The sequence below is a fragment of the Salvelinus fontinalis genome, chromosome 13 (assembly GCF_029448725.1).
Source record: "Salvelinus fontinalis isolate EN_2023a chromosome 13, ASM2944872v1, whole genome shotgun sequence".
Taxonomy (NCBI): domain Eukaryota; kingdom Metazoa; phylum Chordata; class Actinopteri; order Salmoniformes; family Salmonidae; genus Salvelinus; species Salvelinus fontinalis.
The window spans coordinates 19,513,609-19,535,665 of NC_074677.1; the positions used below are offsets into that span (position 1 = coordinate 19,513,609).

At 40.5% G+C, this 22,057-nt stretch overlaps 1 protein-coding gene across 2 annotated transcripts in view; it reads right to left on the minus strand.

The window, feature by feature from the left end:
* Window positions 1-375: 375 nt before the first annotated feature.
* The window catches only part of LOC129868214 (gamma-aminobutyric acid receptor subunit beta-2-like), a 97,335-nt gene continuing 75,653 nt past the window's right edge, over window positions 376-22,057 (minus strand). For both annotated transcript variants that reach the window (XM_055941990.1, XM_055941991.1), the window contains 5 exons: window positions 17,530-17,667; window positions 11,738-11,890; window positions 10,329-10,573; window positions 8,587-8,727; window positions 376-7,211 (listed from right to left, as the gene is read on the minus strand). In XM_055941990.1, coding sequence (XP_055797965.1) covers window positions 6,861-7,211; window positions 8,587-8,727; window positions 10,329-10,573; window positions 11,738-11,890; window positions 17,530-17,667 — 1,028 coding nt within the window. In that variant the 3' untranslated portion in view covers window positions 376-6,860. The remainder of the gene's footprint in view (window positions 7,212-8,586; window positions 8,728-10,328; window positions 10,574-11,737; window positions 11,891-17,529; window positions 17,668-22,057) is intronic.

The following is a 22,057-nucleotide window of genomic DNA, read 5'->3' on the forward strand; positions in this document are numbered from 1 at the left end:
AAACCGTTCGCTTGGGGACACCAAACAAACCTTTACTGGCTCTGATGCACATATGGTTTAACAGATGCATCCAAATATAACTGGCATATATATTTCTATACTTAAAGCAAATTGTGCATAATTTTCTTTCACAATACAGAGTCAACCAATACTCAATTACATAAACTAACATTATCATGGCCGTGGACAAGTACTGTAATTCATACTATGCTCTATCCAGTTGATCTTGAATGACCTATGTAATGTCATTAGATATGAGTTAAGTATAAGGTTAGTGACCTGGACAGGCTGGTACTGCTGCTGATAGGACTAGTCAGAGGTTTATTTCGTTACATCTGAAAACACAAATAAGTGCTCAATTGTAACAAAACCACATTCAGTAATTATATTGTTTATTCATAATGGCATTATTTCAAATTCAAGAACCACACACTAGTCAACAGTTGTTAATGTTTACACGCAGAGATTGGCTGCAATATATTTATAAATGTGTATACATATATATCATTTCTTTATAAGATTGTATTTGTTTTTTATAGAAAATATCTTTCATCACACAAATTGTTCACTGTCAACATGTTGCCATGACGCTTTTCTTCAACTCTTATGAATTTAGCCAGTGAGGTGGTATGTATAGAAGTCATCCACTCCACCCAGTTCGTAAGGGAAAACAGAGAAAAGTTAACAAGGTACCACTCATATTGGATTTTAAACAATTCATTCTTAAATAAGAAAGTTACAAAAACAATTAAAGTTCTCAAGAAGATAAAAAAACACTATTCATATTTCTACAGGTAGGATGGTGAGGTGAAAACACTATTCATATTTCTACAGGTAGGAATGTGAGGTGAAAACACTATTCATATTTCTACAGGTAGGAATGTGAGGTGAAAACACTATTCATATTTCTACAGGTAGGAATGTGAGGTAAAAAACACTATTCATATTTCTACAGGTAGGATGGTGAGGTGAAAACACTATTCATATTTCTACAGGTAGGAATGTGAGGTGAAAACACTATTCATATTACTACAGGTAGGAATGTGAGGTGAAAACACTATTCATATTTCTACAGGTAGGAATGTGAGGTAAAAAACACTATTCATATTCCTACAGGTAGGATGGTGAGGTGAAAACACTACACTTTGAATACTGATATTAATAAGCTTTGATTCCAAACTATCCACATGCCTGCAGTTGCATCTACACAGAGGCTGAGTATGTTTAGACGTAACATACATTTGTCTGTTAAAGGGTGCACTGTTAGAAAACAAAGTGCTATCCAGAACCTTAAAGAGTTCTTCGGCTTTCTCCATAGGAGCACGCTTTGAAGAATCCGTTATGGTTGCAGGTAAATCCTTTTTGGTTCCAGGTAGAAACCTGTTGGGTTCCATGTAGAACCTTTAGGGGTTCTATATAGAACCCTTTCTACAGAGGGTTCTACCTGGAACCCGAAAGGGTTATCCAATGGGGACAATCATAGAAACCATTTGGAACCCTTTTTCCTAAGAGTGTGTGTGTGTGTGTGTGTGTGTGGTGGAGGCAGGTAAAGAACAAAAGGTAGGAATCTCACAGACAGTAAAATGATAAAGGCATGGATCGTGGTTCTACAGGGTTTCAAATAAAGCTTTTCCATCAAACAATCAAGTGGAAAACCTGAACATCTATGTAGGCCTATGTAATGGAGTGAGAACACTGGGCATTTACCCTCATTTCTCTTTATGCATGTATGCATGACTAAATTGTGCTATACCATATACCATAACTTCATACAGAGTGTAACAAAATAGGAAACTATATAATGATACAGCAGATTGATAGACTAACGGACAGAAGCTGAATTCTAGATCAATGGATGAATAACAGGAACATGATCAGAAGCCTACAGAGAAGACAAATAAACATGGACACATCATAGATTACTCCCAACAGCAGCAGCAACAAACATGTGAATTCATAGATTCAGAACTATATACAATATTTATCGAATTTTTTTCTCCACAGGTTTTCTTGTATTAAAAACACATTATTCATAGGTTCATAGATTTCAGTATAGATCTTGTTCTGGAGGTGCTCTTTGTGAAGAAGAGGGAGGGGTTTGCTGCTCTCTGATGTGACACAAGAGGGACTGCCCAGGGCAGGTCAGGATGCTAAGGCTTCATCTGTGAGTGTGTGCCAACATACACTGTCACCAAGATGGTTCATTCAGAGGAATCTTTTTATAGGACTATAGAAATATAAAAATATATGAAAGAAAAAGTGCTGTGAGGTACAAACACATCTTTCAAAGTGAAGCCATTTTATGAAGCCAACATTTTGCCAGTTATAGACGTGCTTTTAAAACATCCCACTGGCTGACATATGTACACACTCTCACACGCAAACACACACATACATATAATACACTGCAAATATAGAAATCCACAAACAGTTGTACTGTAGCATCACTGGGCAGATTAATACGTCTCTGTAACATTTCAGTAGTGAACTGGTTAGTTGTGCGAACCTGAGATGGGTGACTTAACGCTAGCTATTAGAGTCCCATTAAGCTCCTTTATACTTGACCTGTGTGTGTGTGTGTGTGTGTGTGTGTGTGTGTGTGTGTGTGTGTGTGTGTGTGTGTGTGTGTGTGCGTGCGTGCGTGCGTGCGTGCGTGCGTGCGTGCGTGCGTGCGTGCGTGCGTGCGTGTGTAGGTTTATGTGTGTGTGTGTGTGTGTGTGTGTGTGCATGCACATGTATGTGCATCTTTCCAATCAGTGGAACTATAAATGCTTATACTCCTGCTTACATGTCTCAGCTACCTCAGGCATGTGCTGCAAAATGACATCAACTACATTCTTGCCTTTGATAATACTTTACAATTTGGCAAAACCTAAAGACATTCTGATTTGAGTCATTAAAACACAATGAAAACAAATGTTTGTTTTACTAAGTGACCGAGTGGTACTCTTCAAAATATTTACATTATTGTTGTCATATCAGCTGAAACCATGAAATTGCTTTGCATTCGTCTTACAGTAAAGTACAAATCAGTAAGTTAAAAATTGATTTTAGTCTTCTATTTACAGGAATTTCAGGCTCCAATTAATGTTTACTAACAATATATTATATGTACACCAGGAAACAGGTTTTTGAACACAGTATTTAAAGCCCTACCCCAACCCTGTGAAAAATTGTACAACACCAATATCAAGACATTTCTGTAGATCAATGTATGTATTAATCATATTCAAGCTTCTACAAATGTACATGTAGATAATCTGGTAACATCTTAAAATAGAGTGAGTGAACATTAAACAAAATGTAATATAGGGCCATATGAGTATATATAAATAAATTACACAAACACAATATTGTAATGATAAATTAAACATGAGTGAAAAGTAAAAATAGCCCAAATAACCAAATCATTATATAGATATAGATTTGGTTAAATAGGCATATTTAGTATGCATGGTTATTAAGGGTTTATTCAATCAAACCTTTACCGCAGAAAACCACATGAGTGGTAAAATCACTTAGGTCATGTCTTGTAAAAATGCACCTTTTCCTTACTTTTTCTGCCAGAAAATGTATGTTAAAAAAATGATTAATGTTTTTCTGCTGTGCGGGTTTGACTGAATTCCAGCCGTAGTCTCATGTTTATCCTGTATCACTCATCAACTTTATATTCATTATCTTAATGATAAGTACGCTGTATTTCTATCACCACTTCAAACCATAATAGAATGTTAACACTGCAAAAACACAAACACACAAAAAAATCCTAAACGAACCCTTTACTTTCAACCATTACTTGTTCATCCTTATACTGTACATTTAAATGATCTTCATCACGTCACAACAAGAGTGCGATGGCTACCTTTGTTTTGGATTGTGTAAAAGTAAGCGTTAGAAGACTTAATCAAAAGCCCCAAAAAAGTGAAGGAAGTGGCCTTTTTTCCATTGATATTATTGAGAAAAGAGCATGCCGATGTAAAGAAGCTAGAAGAAAAAATGCAATACAAATTTGTTTGGGGTGAATACCACTTATGTTGAAAACATGCAATTGCACTTGAGGTGATGTCACAACATCTACATGTAATGATAATTCATATGTTCATGGGCTTGTTATCTATATTTAATTGTTACCGATCATCTAAGGGAGTCACCAAACACTAAAATGATCAGAAATCACTAATAAATCATTTATAATATTTGTGCAGTTATCCCTGTGTATTTCCATACATTTTCAAGAAACATACGAGACAAATTGTAATGTTCTAGTCTCTCTCTTGTAACTATATCTCTGTTTGGAGGGAGCAGTCTCAAGAGCACCAAGAAGTGGTGCATCACCTACTATACAGACACGATGGCTTTTGGATCTGTTTGTGTGCAAAATGTTGTTTTACAAAGTCAGTGGTCAAACATGGTACATGCAACAGTTGTACGATGTACTACTGTGTGTTTCGGTTTCCAAAATGTTTATGACGTTTCTTAATTTACATTGAACGCTGACTCTACTACTGGCAGTGTTGCCATAGGGTGATCCTTCATGGAGTATTAATAATAAGGTAAACAACCAGACAGGAACGGAGTATTATTACAGTATACTTATAGAAATCATTTGGCAGGAAATTAGAGTAAAAATGCATTATCAGGAAATTAGTATTATTACAGTATACTTGGAGTAATCATTTGGCAGGAAAGGAGTATTATTACAGTATACTTGTAGTAATCATTTGACGGGAGAGTAGAGTAATGGAATGCATTGACAGGACATTAGTAGTATGACAGTATACTTGGAGTAATCATTTGGCAGGAAAGGAGTATTATTACAGTATACTTGGAGTAATCATTTGGTAGGAAAGTAAAGTAATGGAATGCATTGACAGGACATTAGTAGTATTACAGTATACTTGGAGTAATCATTTGGCAGGAAAGGAGTATTATTACAGTATACTTGGAGTAATCATTTGGCAGGAAAGGAGTATTATTACAGTATACTTGTAGTAATCATTTGGCAGGAAAGTAAAGTAATGGAATGCATTGACAGGACATTAGTAGTATTACAGTATACTTGTAGTAATCATTTGACGGGAGAGTAGATTAATGGAATGCATTGACAGGACATTAGTAGTATTACAGTATACTTGTAGTAATCATTTGGCAGGAAAGGAGTATTATTACAGTATACTTATAGTAATCATTTGGAAGGAAAGTAGAGTAATGAATTGATTACCAGAAAGAAACATATTATTTTAAGACGTAAGACGACAGTCCATTTTCAGTTGAGATTTGGAGCAGCATTGTGCTTTCGTGCATTGTGGTTTCTCTTGCCAGCTCGCAGAGCAGCCTTTTCTCTCTATCATACTCTTTGTTTTGTATAGTTATTATCAAAACCTGGATATTTGATAAAGAAATGGCAGTAAAGACATTGTATAATATCCAAAGTGTGTGGAGCTGCTCAAAACCTTTGTTTTCAAACCCTTCCAGCTTCCTGAAGATAATTATATCATGGCCTAATTCTGGATGGATCCTCACTGAAACTGTGATAGATATCATGACTTTTTAAATAGTCATATACAAGAGATATTTACACATTATAGTGATAGGAAAGATTGGCTTTTGATGCATCATGAAATGCCTATCATAGAATCCTTAACTGCTGGCTCAATGTCATTAGGAATAGGAATTACAAGATGCTATCTGATGTTTCTTAACAAACTAGAGCCAATGTTCGTTTCTGTATATCCATGTGAAGAGCAATTATGAGCAAATACATCATTTTATCCTGTAATCTTCCGGATATGTGAACAAAGGACCGAAATGGACAAGGACAATTTTTCAGATACAAGTTTGTGTATTTTTCTTCAAGATATATTTGATCTTCTACATGATCTATCACTTTATCACTGACTCTTAAACTGCTTTGATGACTAATGCAACATTCTCTCTCTCCATTTCTTTCTCAGTCTCTTCTCATTTTTTGCAATATATTCAACTTCTCAGTTCAAGTTAATATTCTGTACCTTTTCTGAGTGAATACTTTAAGAAAACAATGTCAAATCATGAATCAAAGCCTTAGTGATGCATTTATCTGTTTCAATGTTTCAATGTCAACGGCCGATAAGCTTTACTTTCTAGTTTCTTCTGTCAAGGTTTGGAATGATGCTTGTTTCTGTTGTCTAAAATAGTATCTACTACACTATCAAACACTTTCATAGAACTGAAATAATGCTTCAAAATAAATCATATGATTTATCAACTATATCAAGGTAGAAAAGGTTGGTTAATCGTAAAACCCTTTTACTATTACTTAATATATTAATACTATGAAAAAGTGAAACTTCACAATATAAAGACAAAATAAATTCTAGGATAAATAAAATTACATCTTTGAAGTAATGAATCTTAGAAAAGATTGACCTGAACATGCTTGTAACTGTTTTAAGGAGTGTCTTTGTGGTCTGAGATATTTAAAAATCAATATATCATTAATATTTCTAACTATGTTTTGGCAACAAATTAGATAGATAGATATATATATATAAAGATTTTAAAATTTAAAAACATACAAATATATGCAAACAAACATTTAAAAATTATAAAATACTAAATTCACTAAATATTCTACTTGTAAAATTATAAACAAAAACTCTGGTACAGGCACCATACAGTATATGTTCTGAATCTCTCTCTCTCCTCTAAGGTTTTCATGTGTTAGCCAGCAATTAAGGTGTTCCAAGGTAAAATGGAGTCAGTCCTGATTTTGTTTTAGTAATTCAGTCTTGTGTTGCAAGAACAAACAGCAAAATGATAACTATTCAGAGAAAAATGAGCTTTGTTGTTTGTTTAGTTCTGCCCTTGCTGAAGTCCATTTAGTTGACGTAGTAGAGCCAATAAATTATGTTGAACAAAGAAAAGACAGTGGGGAAGATCATTCTCGACCACTTGTCGATAGAGTTTACATCAGTCAAATCGGGAATGTTGATCTTCAGCTGTGAAGCATGCCTCCGTAGCCGGTTCTTCTTCTGAGGCATGTGGCGCTCCAGGGTGTTGCGTCCAAAGTTGTGCCTGGCCTGCAGCCCTGCTTTGCGGTACTGCAGGGTGGAGCTGTCATAAGTCAACATGGTGCTCCTGGGGTCACTGAGACCAAGGGTCAGCTCCGATGCTCCCATCTCATTCTTAATTTCTATGGTGCCCAGTAGAATATTTTCATGCGGGTCCATCTACAAGGTGAGAAATTAAATGCATTATTAGTTATGCTACATGTAATGGATGGACAACTTAATAACACACTAACCAGGTTTCCATCCAATGGTTTTTATGCGAGTAAAGTAAGTCAGATAAAAAATGTCATGACAGGCCTGATGGAAAGAGAACATTTGTCGGTCAACTTACAAATGTCGACAAAACAAAATATGCTAGGCAAGGTGGGATCTTTTTGTTTCTGTAAAATGTATTATGCGAGAAATGTCAGTGGAAACGTTTTTATGCGCAAATATTGATATAATAACCATGATATGGAAGAAAACTCACGGGGAAAGCATGCAGTTTATTATGCTACAGATGAAATAAGTTGTGATGAACTTCACAGGGTAGGTTTCCAATAAATATTGAGCGTCTTCTTCTGGTGACATGATCATCGATGCTTGGCTGCCGTTTGACAAATAAACATAATATCGTTCTTTTGTCCATAATATCTCATCATGTAGTGTAGGCTATACACGCACTCTATCTGCGAGCTGTTGGCTAGAGCGCACGTGCAAATACCAGAGTGAGCAGACTCGCTATATATATATATATATTTTTTTTTTTACATTTAACTTTTATTTAACTAAGCAAGTCAGTAAAGAACAAATTCTTATTTAGAATGATGGCCTACCGTGGAACAATGTGTTAACTGCCTTGTTCAGGGGAAGAACAAGAGCGTTTTACCATGTCAGGACAGGAATTTGATCAAGCGACCTTTCGGTTACTGGCCCACTTTTCTAACCACTAGGCTACCTGCCGACCCTGGTGGTAGTTAAAGAAGAATATAACACACATTTGTTAGTGAGAAAACCATCAGTTCAGTTGAAAAACCGATAGAAACCCATTTAACTTGTATTTTCTCTTTGGTACATGGGAATTTAACCGCAAAATGTATTTTTAGGTGCAATACATCATCACGCACAGCCTTTTATCTGTAAACAAGTAAATTTAATGCAAATACATCTCTGGTGGGAAAATGTTGTTTTTATGCAGATGTGAAAATATTCGCATGAAAATCTGTCACCAATTGGATGGAAACACAGCTACTGAAACGTATAATGTATTCACCAAAACGGGAAGCTATCCCTTCCTGATATTTGCTAGATGTTACCATATAGAGTACTGCAGATACGTACACAACATTTACATTTGTTTAGAATGTGCAAACCAGTGTCTAAAAGTGGAGTTCAGGGATAAGGGGAGGACAGGACGACGATGATGATAATGATGATGGTGATGGAAACTCTAGGTACAATTTAATAAGTCAAACTATGAAATTGACTCTAGTTGGGTTGTAAATATTTATTGCGTTGTACTGTAAATTGTCACTCTCAGTTGTTAATCCAGTACCTTATTCTTTTCCTCGCCTAGTCCTATCGCTGCATCGTCCACAAAGATTGGTTCCCACATCGAGTCATGAGCGTCAATATCCCTCTGTTTCATTCTGGCATACAGAGTATCGTCTCTCTGAACTACATTTCCCACCAACCACTGCAAGCATAAAAAATAATTATGCTCACTTGAGTCAGCTGCCGGGAGAGGCAACACAAAATTGACAATTATGTTTTATGTAACCATGGTCAGAGAGGCAGTTGCTGTAACTATCTTTTTTTAAACTCTGAGTGTGTCTTTTACTCAAAGATGAATACAACAATAAACTACTATTCATCTCTTTATTTAAATGAAATCCACAACATCCAAATCTCTATCCAAAGCAAGTTTTTCTGTTGTATGAGTCAACCTGAAAACAGACCCTGATACACCGTGAGTTCATTGAGTTGACCCAGTTACCATGTAGATAAGAGAAAAGCTTTAGGTACATTACAAAACAGGTAAATGTAATAGGAAGAATGAATACACATCACATTATTCTTCACTTCACATCTCTCTAGGCTCTCCCATGGGTTCTAAAGGGTTCCTGGCCTTTCATTCCATTTCATTTGGACAAAAAAACACAGTGACAGATGTGCTCTATCTGCCTGTGTTTCAGATGGCAAAGCGCCTTATTTGGATTTCTCACAGGACTGATGTAGGCTCATGAAGGCTTGTTCGCCTTGACGGTAAGGCAGAGTAGCATTAATCCAAACCCCCCATTTGAAGTGGTGAAACTATTCCCCATCATGATTACCTTGCTTGTCTTCACAGTCAGTCCTTTCAATAATTAAATTCACTTTCATAAAGTGAAGACGAAAAAGAGAAAACATCAAATTCATATAAGCTGAAGAGTCAAGTCATGTCACTGCTTTCACCTAAAAATGTCAGCGTTAAAATGAATGTGTGTGTGTGTGTTCACAGTGAAATAGTGAAGTTAAGAAAACAGACTGGACAGGAACAACTAGTACAGTGATTCACGATACAGGAAATACTACACGTGTAATTATTATACCGTTTGTGAATATTTATGATAAGTCATATTTCTATCAAGTATGTAGTAATGTTTTCTAAATGCGCACAAAGATGATTCACTACCTAGAGCAGGGCTCTCCAACCCTGTTCCTGAAGAGCTACCCTCCTGTGGGTTTTCACTCCAACCCTGTTCCTGGAGAGCTACCCTCCTGTGGGTTTTCACTCCAACCCTGTTACTGGAGAGCTACCCTCCTGTGGGTTTTCACTCCAACCCTGTTCCTGGAGAGCTACCCTCCTGTGGGTTTTCACTCCAACCCTGTTACTGGAGAGCTACCCTTCTGTGGGTTTTCACTCCAACCCTGTTCCTGGAGAACTACCCTCCTGTGGGTTTTCACTCCAACCCTGTTCCTGGAGAGCTACCCTCCTGTGTGTTTTCACTCCAACCCTGTTCCTGGAGAGCTACCCTCCTGTGGGTTTTCACTCCAACCCTGTTCCTGGAGAGCTACCCTCCTGTGGGTTTTCCAACCCCAGTTATAACTAACCTGATTCAGCTTATCAAACAGCAAATTAATGAATTAGGTGTGCTAGATTAGGGTTGGAGCAAAAACCTACATGACGGTAGCTCTTCAGGAATAGGGATGAAGAGGCCTGACCTAACTTGTATCATCTATCCAGTGGGCTACTCTTTAAAATACTGGCTATTCTGTACAGGAAAATGCTGTGTAGGTGCATGGTGTCTACTGTACCTTGTTTGGATCCATTCTCATTTTCTCATTGTTGGCGACAGCTTCTTTCTCAGCCGCTCTCTTCTGGCGCTGGGGTCCTCTGCCGAAGAAGATGTAGTTGACCAAGGCGTACTCCAGCAGGGCCAGGAAGACGAATACGAAGCAACCCATAAGATACATGTCAATGGCCTTGACGTAGGGGATCTTGGGAAGGGTCTCCCGCAGGTGAGTGTTGATGGTGGTCATGGTCAGCACAGTGGTGATTCCTGGGAAAATAACCTGCCCATCATCACCATCACAGATCATCACAGGAGACCAACAATCCACCTCATTAGCAGAGGACTCCCACAGAGAGAGAAATTCAACCTTGACCTCAGATCTGAGTAGGCTGCTGTGACTGACAAGAAAGCCCCTGCTAGCTTTCATGACCATTTCTGTTCAATGAGTCGTGACAGTCAAATTGGAGGTCAACTCACTGTTAAAGGGACTTTGGTGTTTTCTATTTATATGTTGAAACTTACTGATGTCTTGTTTCAACTTTTTTAATATGACAGATTATTCAGCATGCATTCTGTTATGACATTCTTTATTGTCCACCTCTGATTCTGATATAAACTAAGCATTGCATCCATACACAATTGCAATGCACCTCGCACACCTGTATTTGTTGTAGAGTTAGTGCCTATAATGCCTGAAAGCAGGACAGGGTCAAAGGATTCATAAACAGAGGTCTGATCTGGGTTGACCCTGTAACTCCCTATCCAGCCGACTCCATGATTAAGCATTACTTCTGGTTTTCATTAAATCCCGCACATGCTTCCCTCTTGGAGAAATAAATGCAGGTCAGTCTCCAATCAGGGAGAGTACTGCTCTTATCGAGGGTGCAAGCCAGAGGGAGGGGTGAGAGAGAGGGGATCTTCCTACATCCCACGCACCACGGACCTCATGTTCTAGACTTACGTAATGAGGGATGACAGCGAGAAAACGTTGACTTCCAAAAAAAGGGGAACAAAAAAAGCAGAGGCACTCAAATCAAAGTGGAAACCAATCACTTCAGTCATCCATCACTCTCCTTTAGGAAGCGTCTCGGTTGTTGTATTCTGCAATGCTGCTACATCATGCCTTTTTCTCCATTGGCGTTGGTAAAAAGCTAAAGTGAAACTCCAACATAAAACAAACAAATATTTTTTATGCTTCCTGAATTTAAGTGAATATAGTTTGGCAATGTAAGGTGAGACTATTATAGATTAGATTCAAAACCAATATAGATATTTTTTTTTAAAGACAGCACAACATCCTGTATTTTTATGACATAGTGTTACACTATGGATTCCCGCTAACGAAACCATGCCTCAAACTTTGCTTTGGCTAAGGTTGTCATTAGCTTAGTCACTGGTCACATGACAAATCCATGACACACAAGTCCCTACCCAAAGCCACTCTAGCAGCGGAAGCGTCATAGTTGATCCAGAAGGAGACCCAGGAAAGGATGGTGATCAGGATAGAGGGCATGTAGGTCTGCAGGATGAAGTAGCCAATGTTCCTCTTCAGCTTGAAGCTGAGGGAGAGTCGGGGGTAGGATCCTACAGGGAGAAAGATCAACATATAAACGTGGTTAACGTAAGACGCCACAAGACTAACATACTGGACATACAGGTGGGGTGTCTGCTGGGCTTGTTGCAGAATAACTTTCTATTGATTTTACTTTGCTTTACGTTTGCCTCCAGAGGCTATCACTACAGTATATGGTTGACAACCTACAGTATGCCTGACAAAGGTTGCCTGAAGGGTCCCACTCCCTGTTGAGGCTGATCCAAAACATCACCGGCGGAGAAGAGGTACTCGGAGTGGACTTCTAGTCCGACTCAGGAGGCGCGCACACCACCCACCACTTCCAAGTATATTACTCGCTAATGTTCAGTCTCTGGATAATAAAGTTCACGAGCTGAGGGTGAGGATTTCCTTCCAGAGAGACATCAGAGATTGTAACACACTCTGTTTCACGGAAACATGTCTCTCTCAGGATATACTGTCTAAGTCCATACAGCCCGTTTGGTTCTCAGTTCATCGCACAGACAGGAATAAATATATCTCCGGGAAGAACAAGGGCGGGGGTGTATGTTTCATGATTAACTACTCATGGTTTGATTGTGATAACATACAGGAACTCAAGTCCTTTTGTTCACCCGACCAAGAATACCTCACAATCAAATGGCGACCGTATTACCTCCCAAGATAATTCACTTTGGTTATAGTCACAGCTGTGTATATTCCTCCTCAAGCTGATACCACAATGGCCCTCAAAGAACTTCACTGGACTTTATGCAAACTAGAAACCACACATCCTGAGGCCGCATTAATTGTAGCTGGGGATTTTAACAAAGCAAATTTGATGAAAACGCTGCCGAAGTTCTACCAACAGTAGTACTCGCGCTGCTAAAACACTCGACCACTGCTACTCCAACTTCCGGGATGCCTACAGGGCGCTCCCCCACCCTCCATTCAGCAAATCTGATCATGACTCCATTTTGCTCCTCCCTTCCTATAGGCAGAAACTGAAATGGGAAGTACCCGTGCTAAGGACTATTCACTGCTGGTCTGACCAACTGGAATCCACGCTTCAAGATTGTTTTTATCATGCGGACTGGGATATGTTCCGGGTAGTCTCCGAGAATAACATTGACGAATACACTGATACGGTAACTGAGTTAATAAGGAAGTGTATAGGAGATGTTGTACCCTCTGTGACTATTAACCCTAACCAGAAACCGTGGATAGATCGCAGCATTCGTGCAAAACTGAAAGCGCGAACCACCCCATTTAACCATGGCAAGGTGACTGGGAATATAGCAGAATACATACAGTGTAGTTATTCTCTCAGTAAGACAATCATACAGGCAAAACATCAGTATAGAGACAAAGTGGAGTCGCAATTCCATGGCTCAGACATGACACGTATGTGGCAGGGTCTACAGACAATCACAGACTACAAAAGGAAAACCAGCCACGTCGCAAACACCGACGTCTTGCTTCCGGACAAGCTAAACACCTTCTTCGCCCGCTTTGCGAATAACACAGTGCCATCGACGCGGCCCGCTACCATGACTGTGGGATCTACTTATCCATGGCCGACGTGAGTAAAACATTTAAGCACGTTTACCCTGCCCGGCCCAGACGGCATCTCCAGCCACATCCTCAGAGCATGCGCAGACCAGCTTGTTGGTGTGTTTACAGACATATTCAATCTCTCCCTATCCCAGTCTGCTGTCCCCACATGCTTCAAGATGACCACCATTGTTCCTGTTCCCAAGAAAGCAAAGGTAACTGAACTAAACGACTATCGTCCCGTAGCACTCACTTCTGTCGTCATGAAGTGCTTTGAGAGACTAGTCAAGGATCATATCACCTCTACCTTACCTGATACCCTAGACCCACTTCAATTTGCTTACTGCCCCAATAGATCCACAGACGATGCAATCGCCATTGCACTGCACACTGCCCTATCCCATTTGAACAAGAGGAATACCTATGTAAGAATGCTGTTCATTGACTATAGCTCAGCATTCAATACCATAGTACCCTTCAAAGTAGGAAACAACACCTCTACTTCGCTGATCCTCAACACTGGGGACCCACAAGCGTGCATGCTCAGCCCCATTCTGTACTCCCTGTTCACCCATGACTGCGTGACCATGGACGCCTCCAACTCAATCATCAAGTTTGCAGATGACACAAAAGTAGTAGGCTTGATTACCAACAACAACGAGACAGCCTACAGGGAGGAGGCTCTGAGAGTATGGTGCCAGGACAATAAGCTCTCACTCAACGTCAACAAAACAAAGTAGATGATCGTGGACTTCAGGAAACAGCAGAGGGAGCACACCCATATCCACATCGACGGGACCACAGTGGAGATGGAGGAAAGCTTCAAGTTTCTCGGCGTACACATCACTGACAAACAGACAGTGTGGTGAAGAACAACCTCAGGAGGCTGAAGAAATTTGGCTTGGCACCTAAAACCTTCACAAACTTTTACAGATGCACAATTGAGAGCATCCTGTCGGGCTATATCACTGCCTGGTACGGCAACTGCACCGCCCACAACCGCAGGGCTCTCCAGAGGGGGGTGCGGTCTGCCCAACGCATCACCGGGGGCAAACTACCTGCCCTCCAGGACACCTACAGATCAAATCAAATCAAATGTATTTATATAGCCCTTCTTACATCAGCTGATATATCAAAGTGCTGTACAGAAACCTAGCCTAAACCCCCAAACAGCAAGCAATGCAGGTGTAGAAGCACGGTGGCTAGGAAAAACTCCCTAGAAAGGCCAAAACCTAGAAAGAAACCTAGAGAGGAACCAGGCTATGAGGGGTGGCCAGTCCTCTTCTGGCTGTGGCGGGTGGAGATTATAACAGAACATGGCCAAGAGGTTCAAATGTTCATAAATGACCAGCATGGTCAAATAATAATAAGCACAGTAGTTGTAGTAGTAGTAGTACAGCACCCGATGTCACAGGAAGAACAACAACCACCCGAGCCACTGCCTGTTCACCCGGCTATCATCCAGAAGGCGAGGTCAGTACAGGTGCATCAAAGCTGGGACCGAGAGACTGAAAAGCAGCTTCTATCTCAAGGCCATCAGACTGTTAAATAGCCATCACTAGCACATTAGAGGCTGCTGCCTATATCCACAGACTTGAAATCACTGGCCACTTTAATAAATGGAACACTAGTCACTATAATAATGTTTACATACAGTATTTTGCATTACTCATCTCATTTGTATATACTGTATTCTATTCTATTCTACTGTATCTTAGTCTATGCTGCTCTGACATTGCTCGTCCATATATTTATATATTCTTAATTCCATTCCTTTACTTAGATTGGTGTGTATTGTGTGTATTGTTGTGAAATTGTTTGATATTACTGCACTGTTGGAGCGAGAAACACAAGCATTTTGTCATACCTGCAATAACACCTGCTAAACATGTGTATGTGACCAATAACATTTAATTTGATTTTATTTGTTGTTTGCATCCAGAGGCCATCACTACACAATTTGATTGACAGCCTACAGTATGCCTGACAAAGGCTGCCTGTGTCACGTTCCTGACCTTATTTCCTTTGTTTTGTCTTTGTTTAGTTGGTCAGGACGTGAGCTGGGTGGGCATTCTATGTTATGTGTTTCTATGTTGGGTTCATGTTCAATTAGCCTGATATGGTTCTCAATCAGGGGCAGGTGTTTTACGTTTCCTCTGATTGAGAACCATATTAAGGTATGCTGTTCTCACTGTTTGTTTGTGGGTGATTGTTCCTGTGTCAGTGTTTGTGCCACACGGGACTGTTTCGTTCGTTCGTTCGTTCGTTCGTTCGTTCGTTCCTGTTCGTGCGTTCTTGTTATATGTTCACAAGTTCAGGTCTGTTCACGTCGTTTATTGTTTTGTAGTTTATCAAGTGTTTGTTCGTGTTCGTCTTTCACAAATAAATATCATTATGTCTTCACAATACGCTGCATTTTGGTCCGATCCTTGCTCCTCCTCAGACGAGGAGGAAAACGACCGTTACAGCCTGAAGGGTCCCACTACCTGTTGTCATTTCCAAGATATCTGTCGGGGAAATACTCAACAGAAAGAATACTTGTTCTGGTTCTAACTCTGTGACATCAGCGTTCTCCTGCATTATCAGGGTTATGACTATCTCTGAATGTATGAAGAGAGGGCTTCTTTGCCTGCCTAGGAGAGCACTACATTTTTTATTATCTAGGCTTTATTTGAAATAAACCCAGCAGGCCGCTGTATGGCAGCATTGCTTGAACACGCTCATATATTGTGTCCTTTGGGATTGGGATGTATTTTGGTTATTTATTCTAGTACAATGGCAGGCGAGGGGGACCGTTAGAGCTGACATCAAGAAGGACCCAGGGTATAAGGAGCTGAGGAAAAGCTAAACAGAAGGTGCAAGAGGAGTAGGAAGAGAATGTGAATGTATTACAGAGTGGGTATAAAACCGCCTCCGGCACACATCTCCAGTGAGTAGTTCACAGTTAGTTTTGACGTTGCCGTTAGTTAAAGATTTTCAGTGAGTTTAGTGTGCAGCGCACAGCAAAAAGAGATGCAGGGAGGGTTTCCTAAAGGACTAATGAAACAGTGGGGGTGTTAAGGTTACTGTCTGGTTAATAATGCAACAAGGGCATTTGTTGGTCTTTACCACAACATTGGGGGGTGGGGGTGTATTTGATAAATGCCAACCATTTCTGCTGATGTGTGCTTCTCCGTGTAATCTGAGGGTCAGCCCTTACTGGTCTCAGCAGGCTGCTGTAAAAAATGGGAATCCCCCATCCTCAATGCCTAAGCAGTGCAGTCACAGCCCATAAAGAATGGGATGAGCTGTAACTACTATACATTCTTTATGCATCAGAAAACATTGGGTTTACCAGTTCATGGGGACACATGAGCTTCATAAGGCACAGGACAAGCTGTAATTGTTTGACTCACTCTGTGTCATTATACTGCTCCCATTCAATAAAGTAGTTTCCCCGAACCTCTACATACACTTCCACTGTCCTATTGCCTGCTTGCATAACAAATTAATGAAAATAAAAATAATGTAGATTATGAATAAATAATTCAATAAAACAATGTTTTTTTTTTAAATAAGTCATGAGCATGCTCCATTTCTGAGAAGGGGATGGCCTCCATTTTGCCTGTGGGGCCTGTGCCAGTTCGGCTAAAGCAGGAACATCCCACAATCATTCCGGAAACACCACAGGGTCACCCTTCGCCTCTCTTTCGCAACCCTACATTATTCTTCCACCTTAATAAGAACCTCGCTCTCCCCCTATGGGGGTAATGTCCTGGAAACGGCATGCATGTGCCAGATTGTCAGAGGAGCCCCAATGTCAGAGCATCTAACTGACCTATAAATGGATGCAATTTACCAGCCAGGCCCTTAGTCAGCCCCATGGTCCCTGCACTGCACAGCGAGGGGCTCTAGCTCAGCCTGGGTCATTACAGAAAACCTGCTAGACTGATGTAACACGGCATTTTCTGGAAAATGACATGAGAGCTCCTACTCAGAAACTGTCCACGGATAACCTTGTCACAGAAGCACTTTTTTTTGTCTACTCTGCAACCTTTGTATCTGTACTTAGCTATAATGATGAGTACATGGGAGAGAGAAGCTTAATATAGGGGCCAGTTGGTGCATAAGACATCACCTGTAGAGAAGACGACATTCTTAGAGATGAGTTTGTGGTCCACGATGGAGAACTGAGGAAGTTCTATTCTCTCCACCCCCGTCACAGCATTATGACCTCCTCGCCAGTAGAACTCTATGTCATCAGTGGTGTACCCATCTGAGGACGAGAGAGGAGGCAGGGCATTTGATGGAGAACACAAGGGCACACAGCCAGTCAGAAATATAATGAACGTGTATGTGTCTCCAAGCATTATTAAGTTCAACATATACAATTGTGGGCACATAATCATCATATAAGGCACACAAAGAATGTGTTGATTAAATCAAAAGCATTGTAAATACTGTAGCGTCAACCTAACATGTCTGCCACTTGGATCCGAGTAGATTTCAATAGAGAAGATTTAAACAAAACAACCACAATATGAAGTCAACTTTTGACCACAATGAGAATATCATTTTTTTAACTGAGCATAAATACTCATATAAAACAATGTTATTTTCTCTGCCTCAGTGCTTACTCAACTAAAACTAGTACAGAAATTAGCAGCCAGCCAGTGGACTCACGGATATAAACTATTGAGTAACATCTTATAGAATCCCAATAATTTTTTTTCTCTCCATCAGACCATGAAACTGGTCCTTGCATAATCCACTTCCTGCCTGCCTAGGCCAATGCAGTGGTCAATTCGGCTGACTCTAGGGAACTGTGTGCACGCATTATAACAGAGACAAGAGACAGAAATGGAGGGTTCTGCAACACTCCAAATTGCAGGTTAATGAATGAGAAATGAATAAGGTGTTTTTCTCTTGTCTCTCTCCTAATCAAACATTAAAAACACTTCCTCCTCATAATGATTGGTAATCAAAATGTGCATGTGTGTTCATGAATTTGTGTGTGTGTATTTGTGTGACTGTGTGTCTGCGTGCCTGCATATGTGTGTATGTTTGTGTGCGTGCATGTGTGTGTATCTATTCACATGAATATGTATGTGTGAGAGCGTGGTGCGTGTGGTGTGCACGTGCGGGTGCGGGTGGACCTCAGGGCTGAGTAATATTTGACAGGACTATTCAGGAACTCTCCCACTGGCTCATTGATTAGTCCCACGCAGGCCTTCCCTTTCTCTTCCTCTATCCTCTCACCCTCTCCTCTCCCCCTCTCCTCCCTCTCCTCTCTTCTCCCCCTCCTCTCCTCCCTCTCCTCTCCTCTCCCCCTCTCCTCTTTTCTCCCCTCTCTCCTCTCCCCCTCTCCTCCCTCTCCTCTCTTCTCCCCCTCTCCTCTCCTCCCTCTCCTCTCCTCTCCCCCTCTCCTCTCCTCTCCTCTCCTCCCTCTCCTCTCCTCTCCTCCCTCACCCCCTCTCCTCCCTCTCTTCTCCCCCTCTCCTCTGCCACTCTCCTCTCCTCCCTCTCCTCTCCTCCCTGTCCTCCTCTCCCCCTCTCCTCTCCTCCCTCTCCTACCTCTCCTCTCCTACCTATCCTCTCCTCTGCTCCCTCTCCTCATGACATTGCCCTGTTGGGTGAGGTTTATGACACCCCCATAAATACCTTTCCCTCTTTACTCTCCACTCTACAGAATGGACTCATGGAAAACACTTTGTTAACATAGAGAGAGTATGGTAACATCAAAAGGTTGGGGAATGGATCAATATTTCCCTTTCTCAACCAGTTGAAAGTGTCCGTTGGTACTTAAAGAATATGATACCAGATCAGTTGGCGTCTGAGACATGATTACTGATGATAGGATAACATAAATTGTATCTTGGAAAGTCTACACATTCTAGTTATCAGATTCACATGGAATTGTTATGGAATTGAAATGTTTAAATATGAACCTATTTGTGAAAAGATTGTAATCTTAGCCTCCTAAATAAGATAATTGTTTCATAGTAAAACGTAGACCCACTCAGTGGCCACGCCCAAGTGAACAGACAGTGGTTGAGAACTATGAAACACGCCCTTCTCTCCCCCAGTACAAAAGCCCTTTGACAGAAGTCAAACTTAGTTCCCGATGACGTAAGGACTTGTGTCCATACGTTTAAAAGGGCTAATTTCAACTACAACCAAACAAAATGAACATTTAGTTCCAGAAATGTTAGGACTGCTGTCCTGACGTTTAAAAGGGTGAATTTCAACATGGAGGGGACGATCACCACACTGGAATGGTGAACTTCGACTAGACCAGCCAGAATACAGCACGACCTGATTATGTCAACTTAGTATGAACTTTGAACTATTATTCATTAAAGAGGTGATACATCCTAGACGTCGACTTATCAGCTGCAGCTGTAAACGTACGTGGCCTAGGAAAGGACAGACAATCTCAGAAGAGTGACAGGGTGCTACAACGTATCGCTCTACAATATTACCACCAGAAAGATTCTTCAAAGGACAATGGCGATCTCTGCTGGGTAAACCAATCTTCGACCCATCTATCGAAGCACAGCTCAGTGTAAATATATATTTCTTGCATTTTCCTTTTCTGAATGGCAGTTATTAGAATGCATAAGATTCTGTATTTACGGTAGCATAGCTTCTCAAGGTCTGATAGACCCAATCGCTTTGTCCCTCAGTCTTCCCGCTCTTTCATTCAAACCCAACCCCCTTCCTTTGTGTAACCAGCTGTCATATCGGGTTAGCCCACTAGGGGCTTTTCATGACATGATTAGTAATCGATGTGTGATCTATCCTGTGTACATATATGTTATTCTGTGTGATTAATTAGGTATTTAGTAAATAAATAATTGAGCCAATTTGTGTATTGTTGATTCCATTTATTATCAAGGGTTCGTGTAGATAACCAAGTACTTACGACAATCAGAATGAGACCGATCGAGGTGGCGTTTAATAATTCACTACTATTGATATAAAAGATCTTCAGATCTTTAAGAGAGTGGAATCGGGAGATAACCGCTCTATTAATGGTTTAATTGTTACATGGTTTATTTCAATCACGAAATCAATTAAACGTTAGGTAATGGATTTGATAAAATAGCATGTCATATAATTGAATCATAGTCAGACACGACATCATGATGGTACAGTATGTGTTTCATTGAAGTTATTTCGAAGAGGCTGTTAAGAACTATTTGTTTTTTTTGTGATATATCGTTAAGTTACGTAATACAGCATATACAAGTCAATATGCAGTTCGCAATTCTGAAATCAAAGTTCATTTACAATAACCAATGCGTTATTATCATAGAGCCTACACGATAAACATCCTTCCAGCCCCTGCTATATCAGGTCGCTGCTTGGTTGGTTGGGCTTCTCTGATCCACTTAACTCCATTGAGCCCGACTTTGCAAATTATATTTTGCCTCCATTTACTGTCATAGCTTTTTCATCACTGCATGTGGCTTGATTGGATCCCCATGCAGAATCAGTGATGCACAATAACTGGAAGGAAGGAGGGAGAGAGAGAGGAGAGAGAGAGAAGAGGACTGAGGAGAAAACGCCCTGTCTTTGTACATAGGCTGGGTCTCCCTTGTCCCTGGTTGACTTTAATTTGAACTCTTAAGGCAGGGGTGGGCAACTCCAGTCCTTGAGGGCCTGATTGGTGTCACACTTTTTCTCCATCCCTAGCAAACACAGCTGATTAATCAAATTGCATTCTAAACTGAAGATCATCATTAGGTGATTATTGGAGTCAGGTGTGTTAGCTGGAGCAAAACTGTGACACCAATCAGGCCATCGAGGACTGGAGTTGCCCACCCCTGTCTTAAAGGATAGATGGCTATGCTAAGCTAACACAAAGTATCTTCCCATAGACTCACGGGTTTGGGAGCTTTGTCAGTAAAAATACATCAAATTTATTTTGATAACATTGTTAGAGATAGCATAATAGGCCCATCTGACTAGAGGCATTTTATAAAGCTTATAAAATAAATTCAGAATTGATATGTTTTATTGTTCTAAGGGAGACCTTTGAAAGAGTGTGGTGGGAGACTTCACTCATCATAATATACTGTAACTTGACTTCAAACAACATTTGGGCTGAAACCAGACATTCAAATATGTCTCTGACTGGATTAGAATTGAACAACACAATCTCACACTAAATATGTACAGAAAGTATTTCAACAGACATTGTGCGTTTTTGTGTGAGTTAACTCATGTGAAAACACACACAGGTACTCATACGCACCAACAGATATAGTAACATTCCTGCTTACAAGCAAAAATTAAAGCAGGAAGCACCAGTGACTCGTTCTATAAAAAAGTGGTCAGATGAAGCAGATGCTAAACGACAGGACTGTTTTGCTGTCACAGACTGGAACATGTTCTGGGATTCTTCCAATGGCATTGAGGAGTACACCACATCAGTCACTGGCTTTATCAATAAGTGCATCGAGGACGTCGTCCCCACAGTGACTGTACGTACATACCCCAACCAGAAGCCATGGATTACAGGCAACATTCGCACTGAGCTAAAGGGTAGAGCTGCCGCTTTCAAGGTGCGGGACTCTAACCCGGAAGCTTACAAGAAATCCTGCTATGCCCTGCGATGAACAATCAAACAGGCAAAGCGTCAATACTGGGCTAAGATTAAA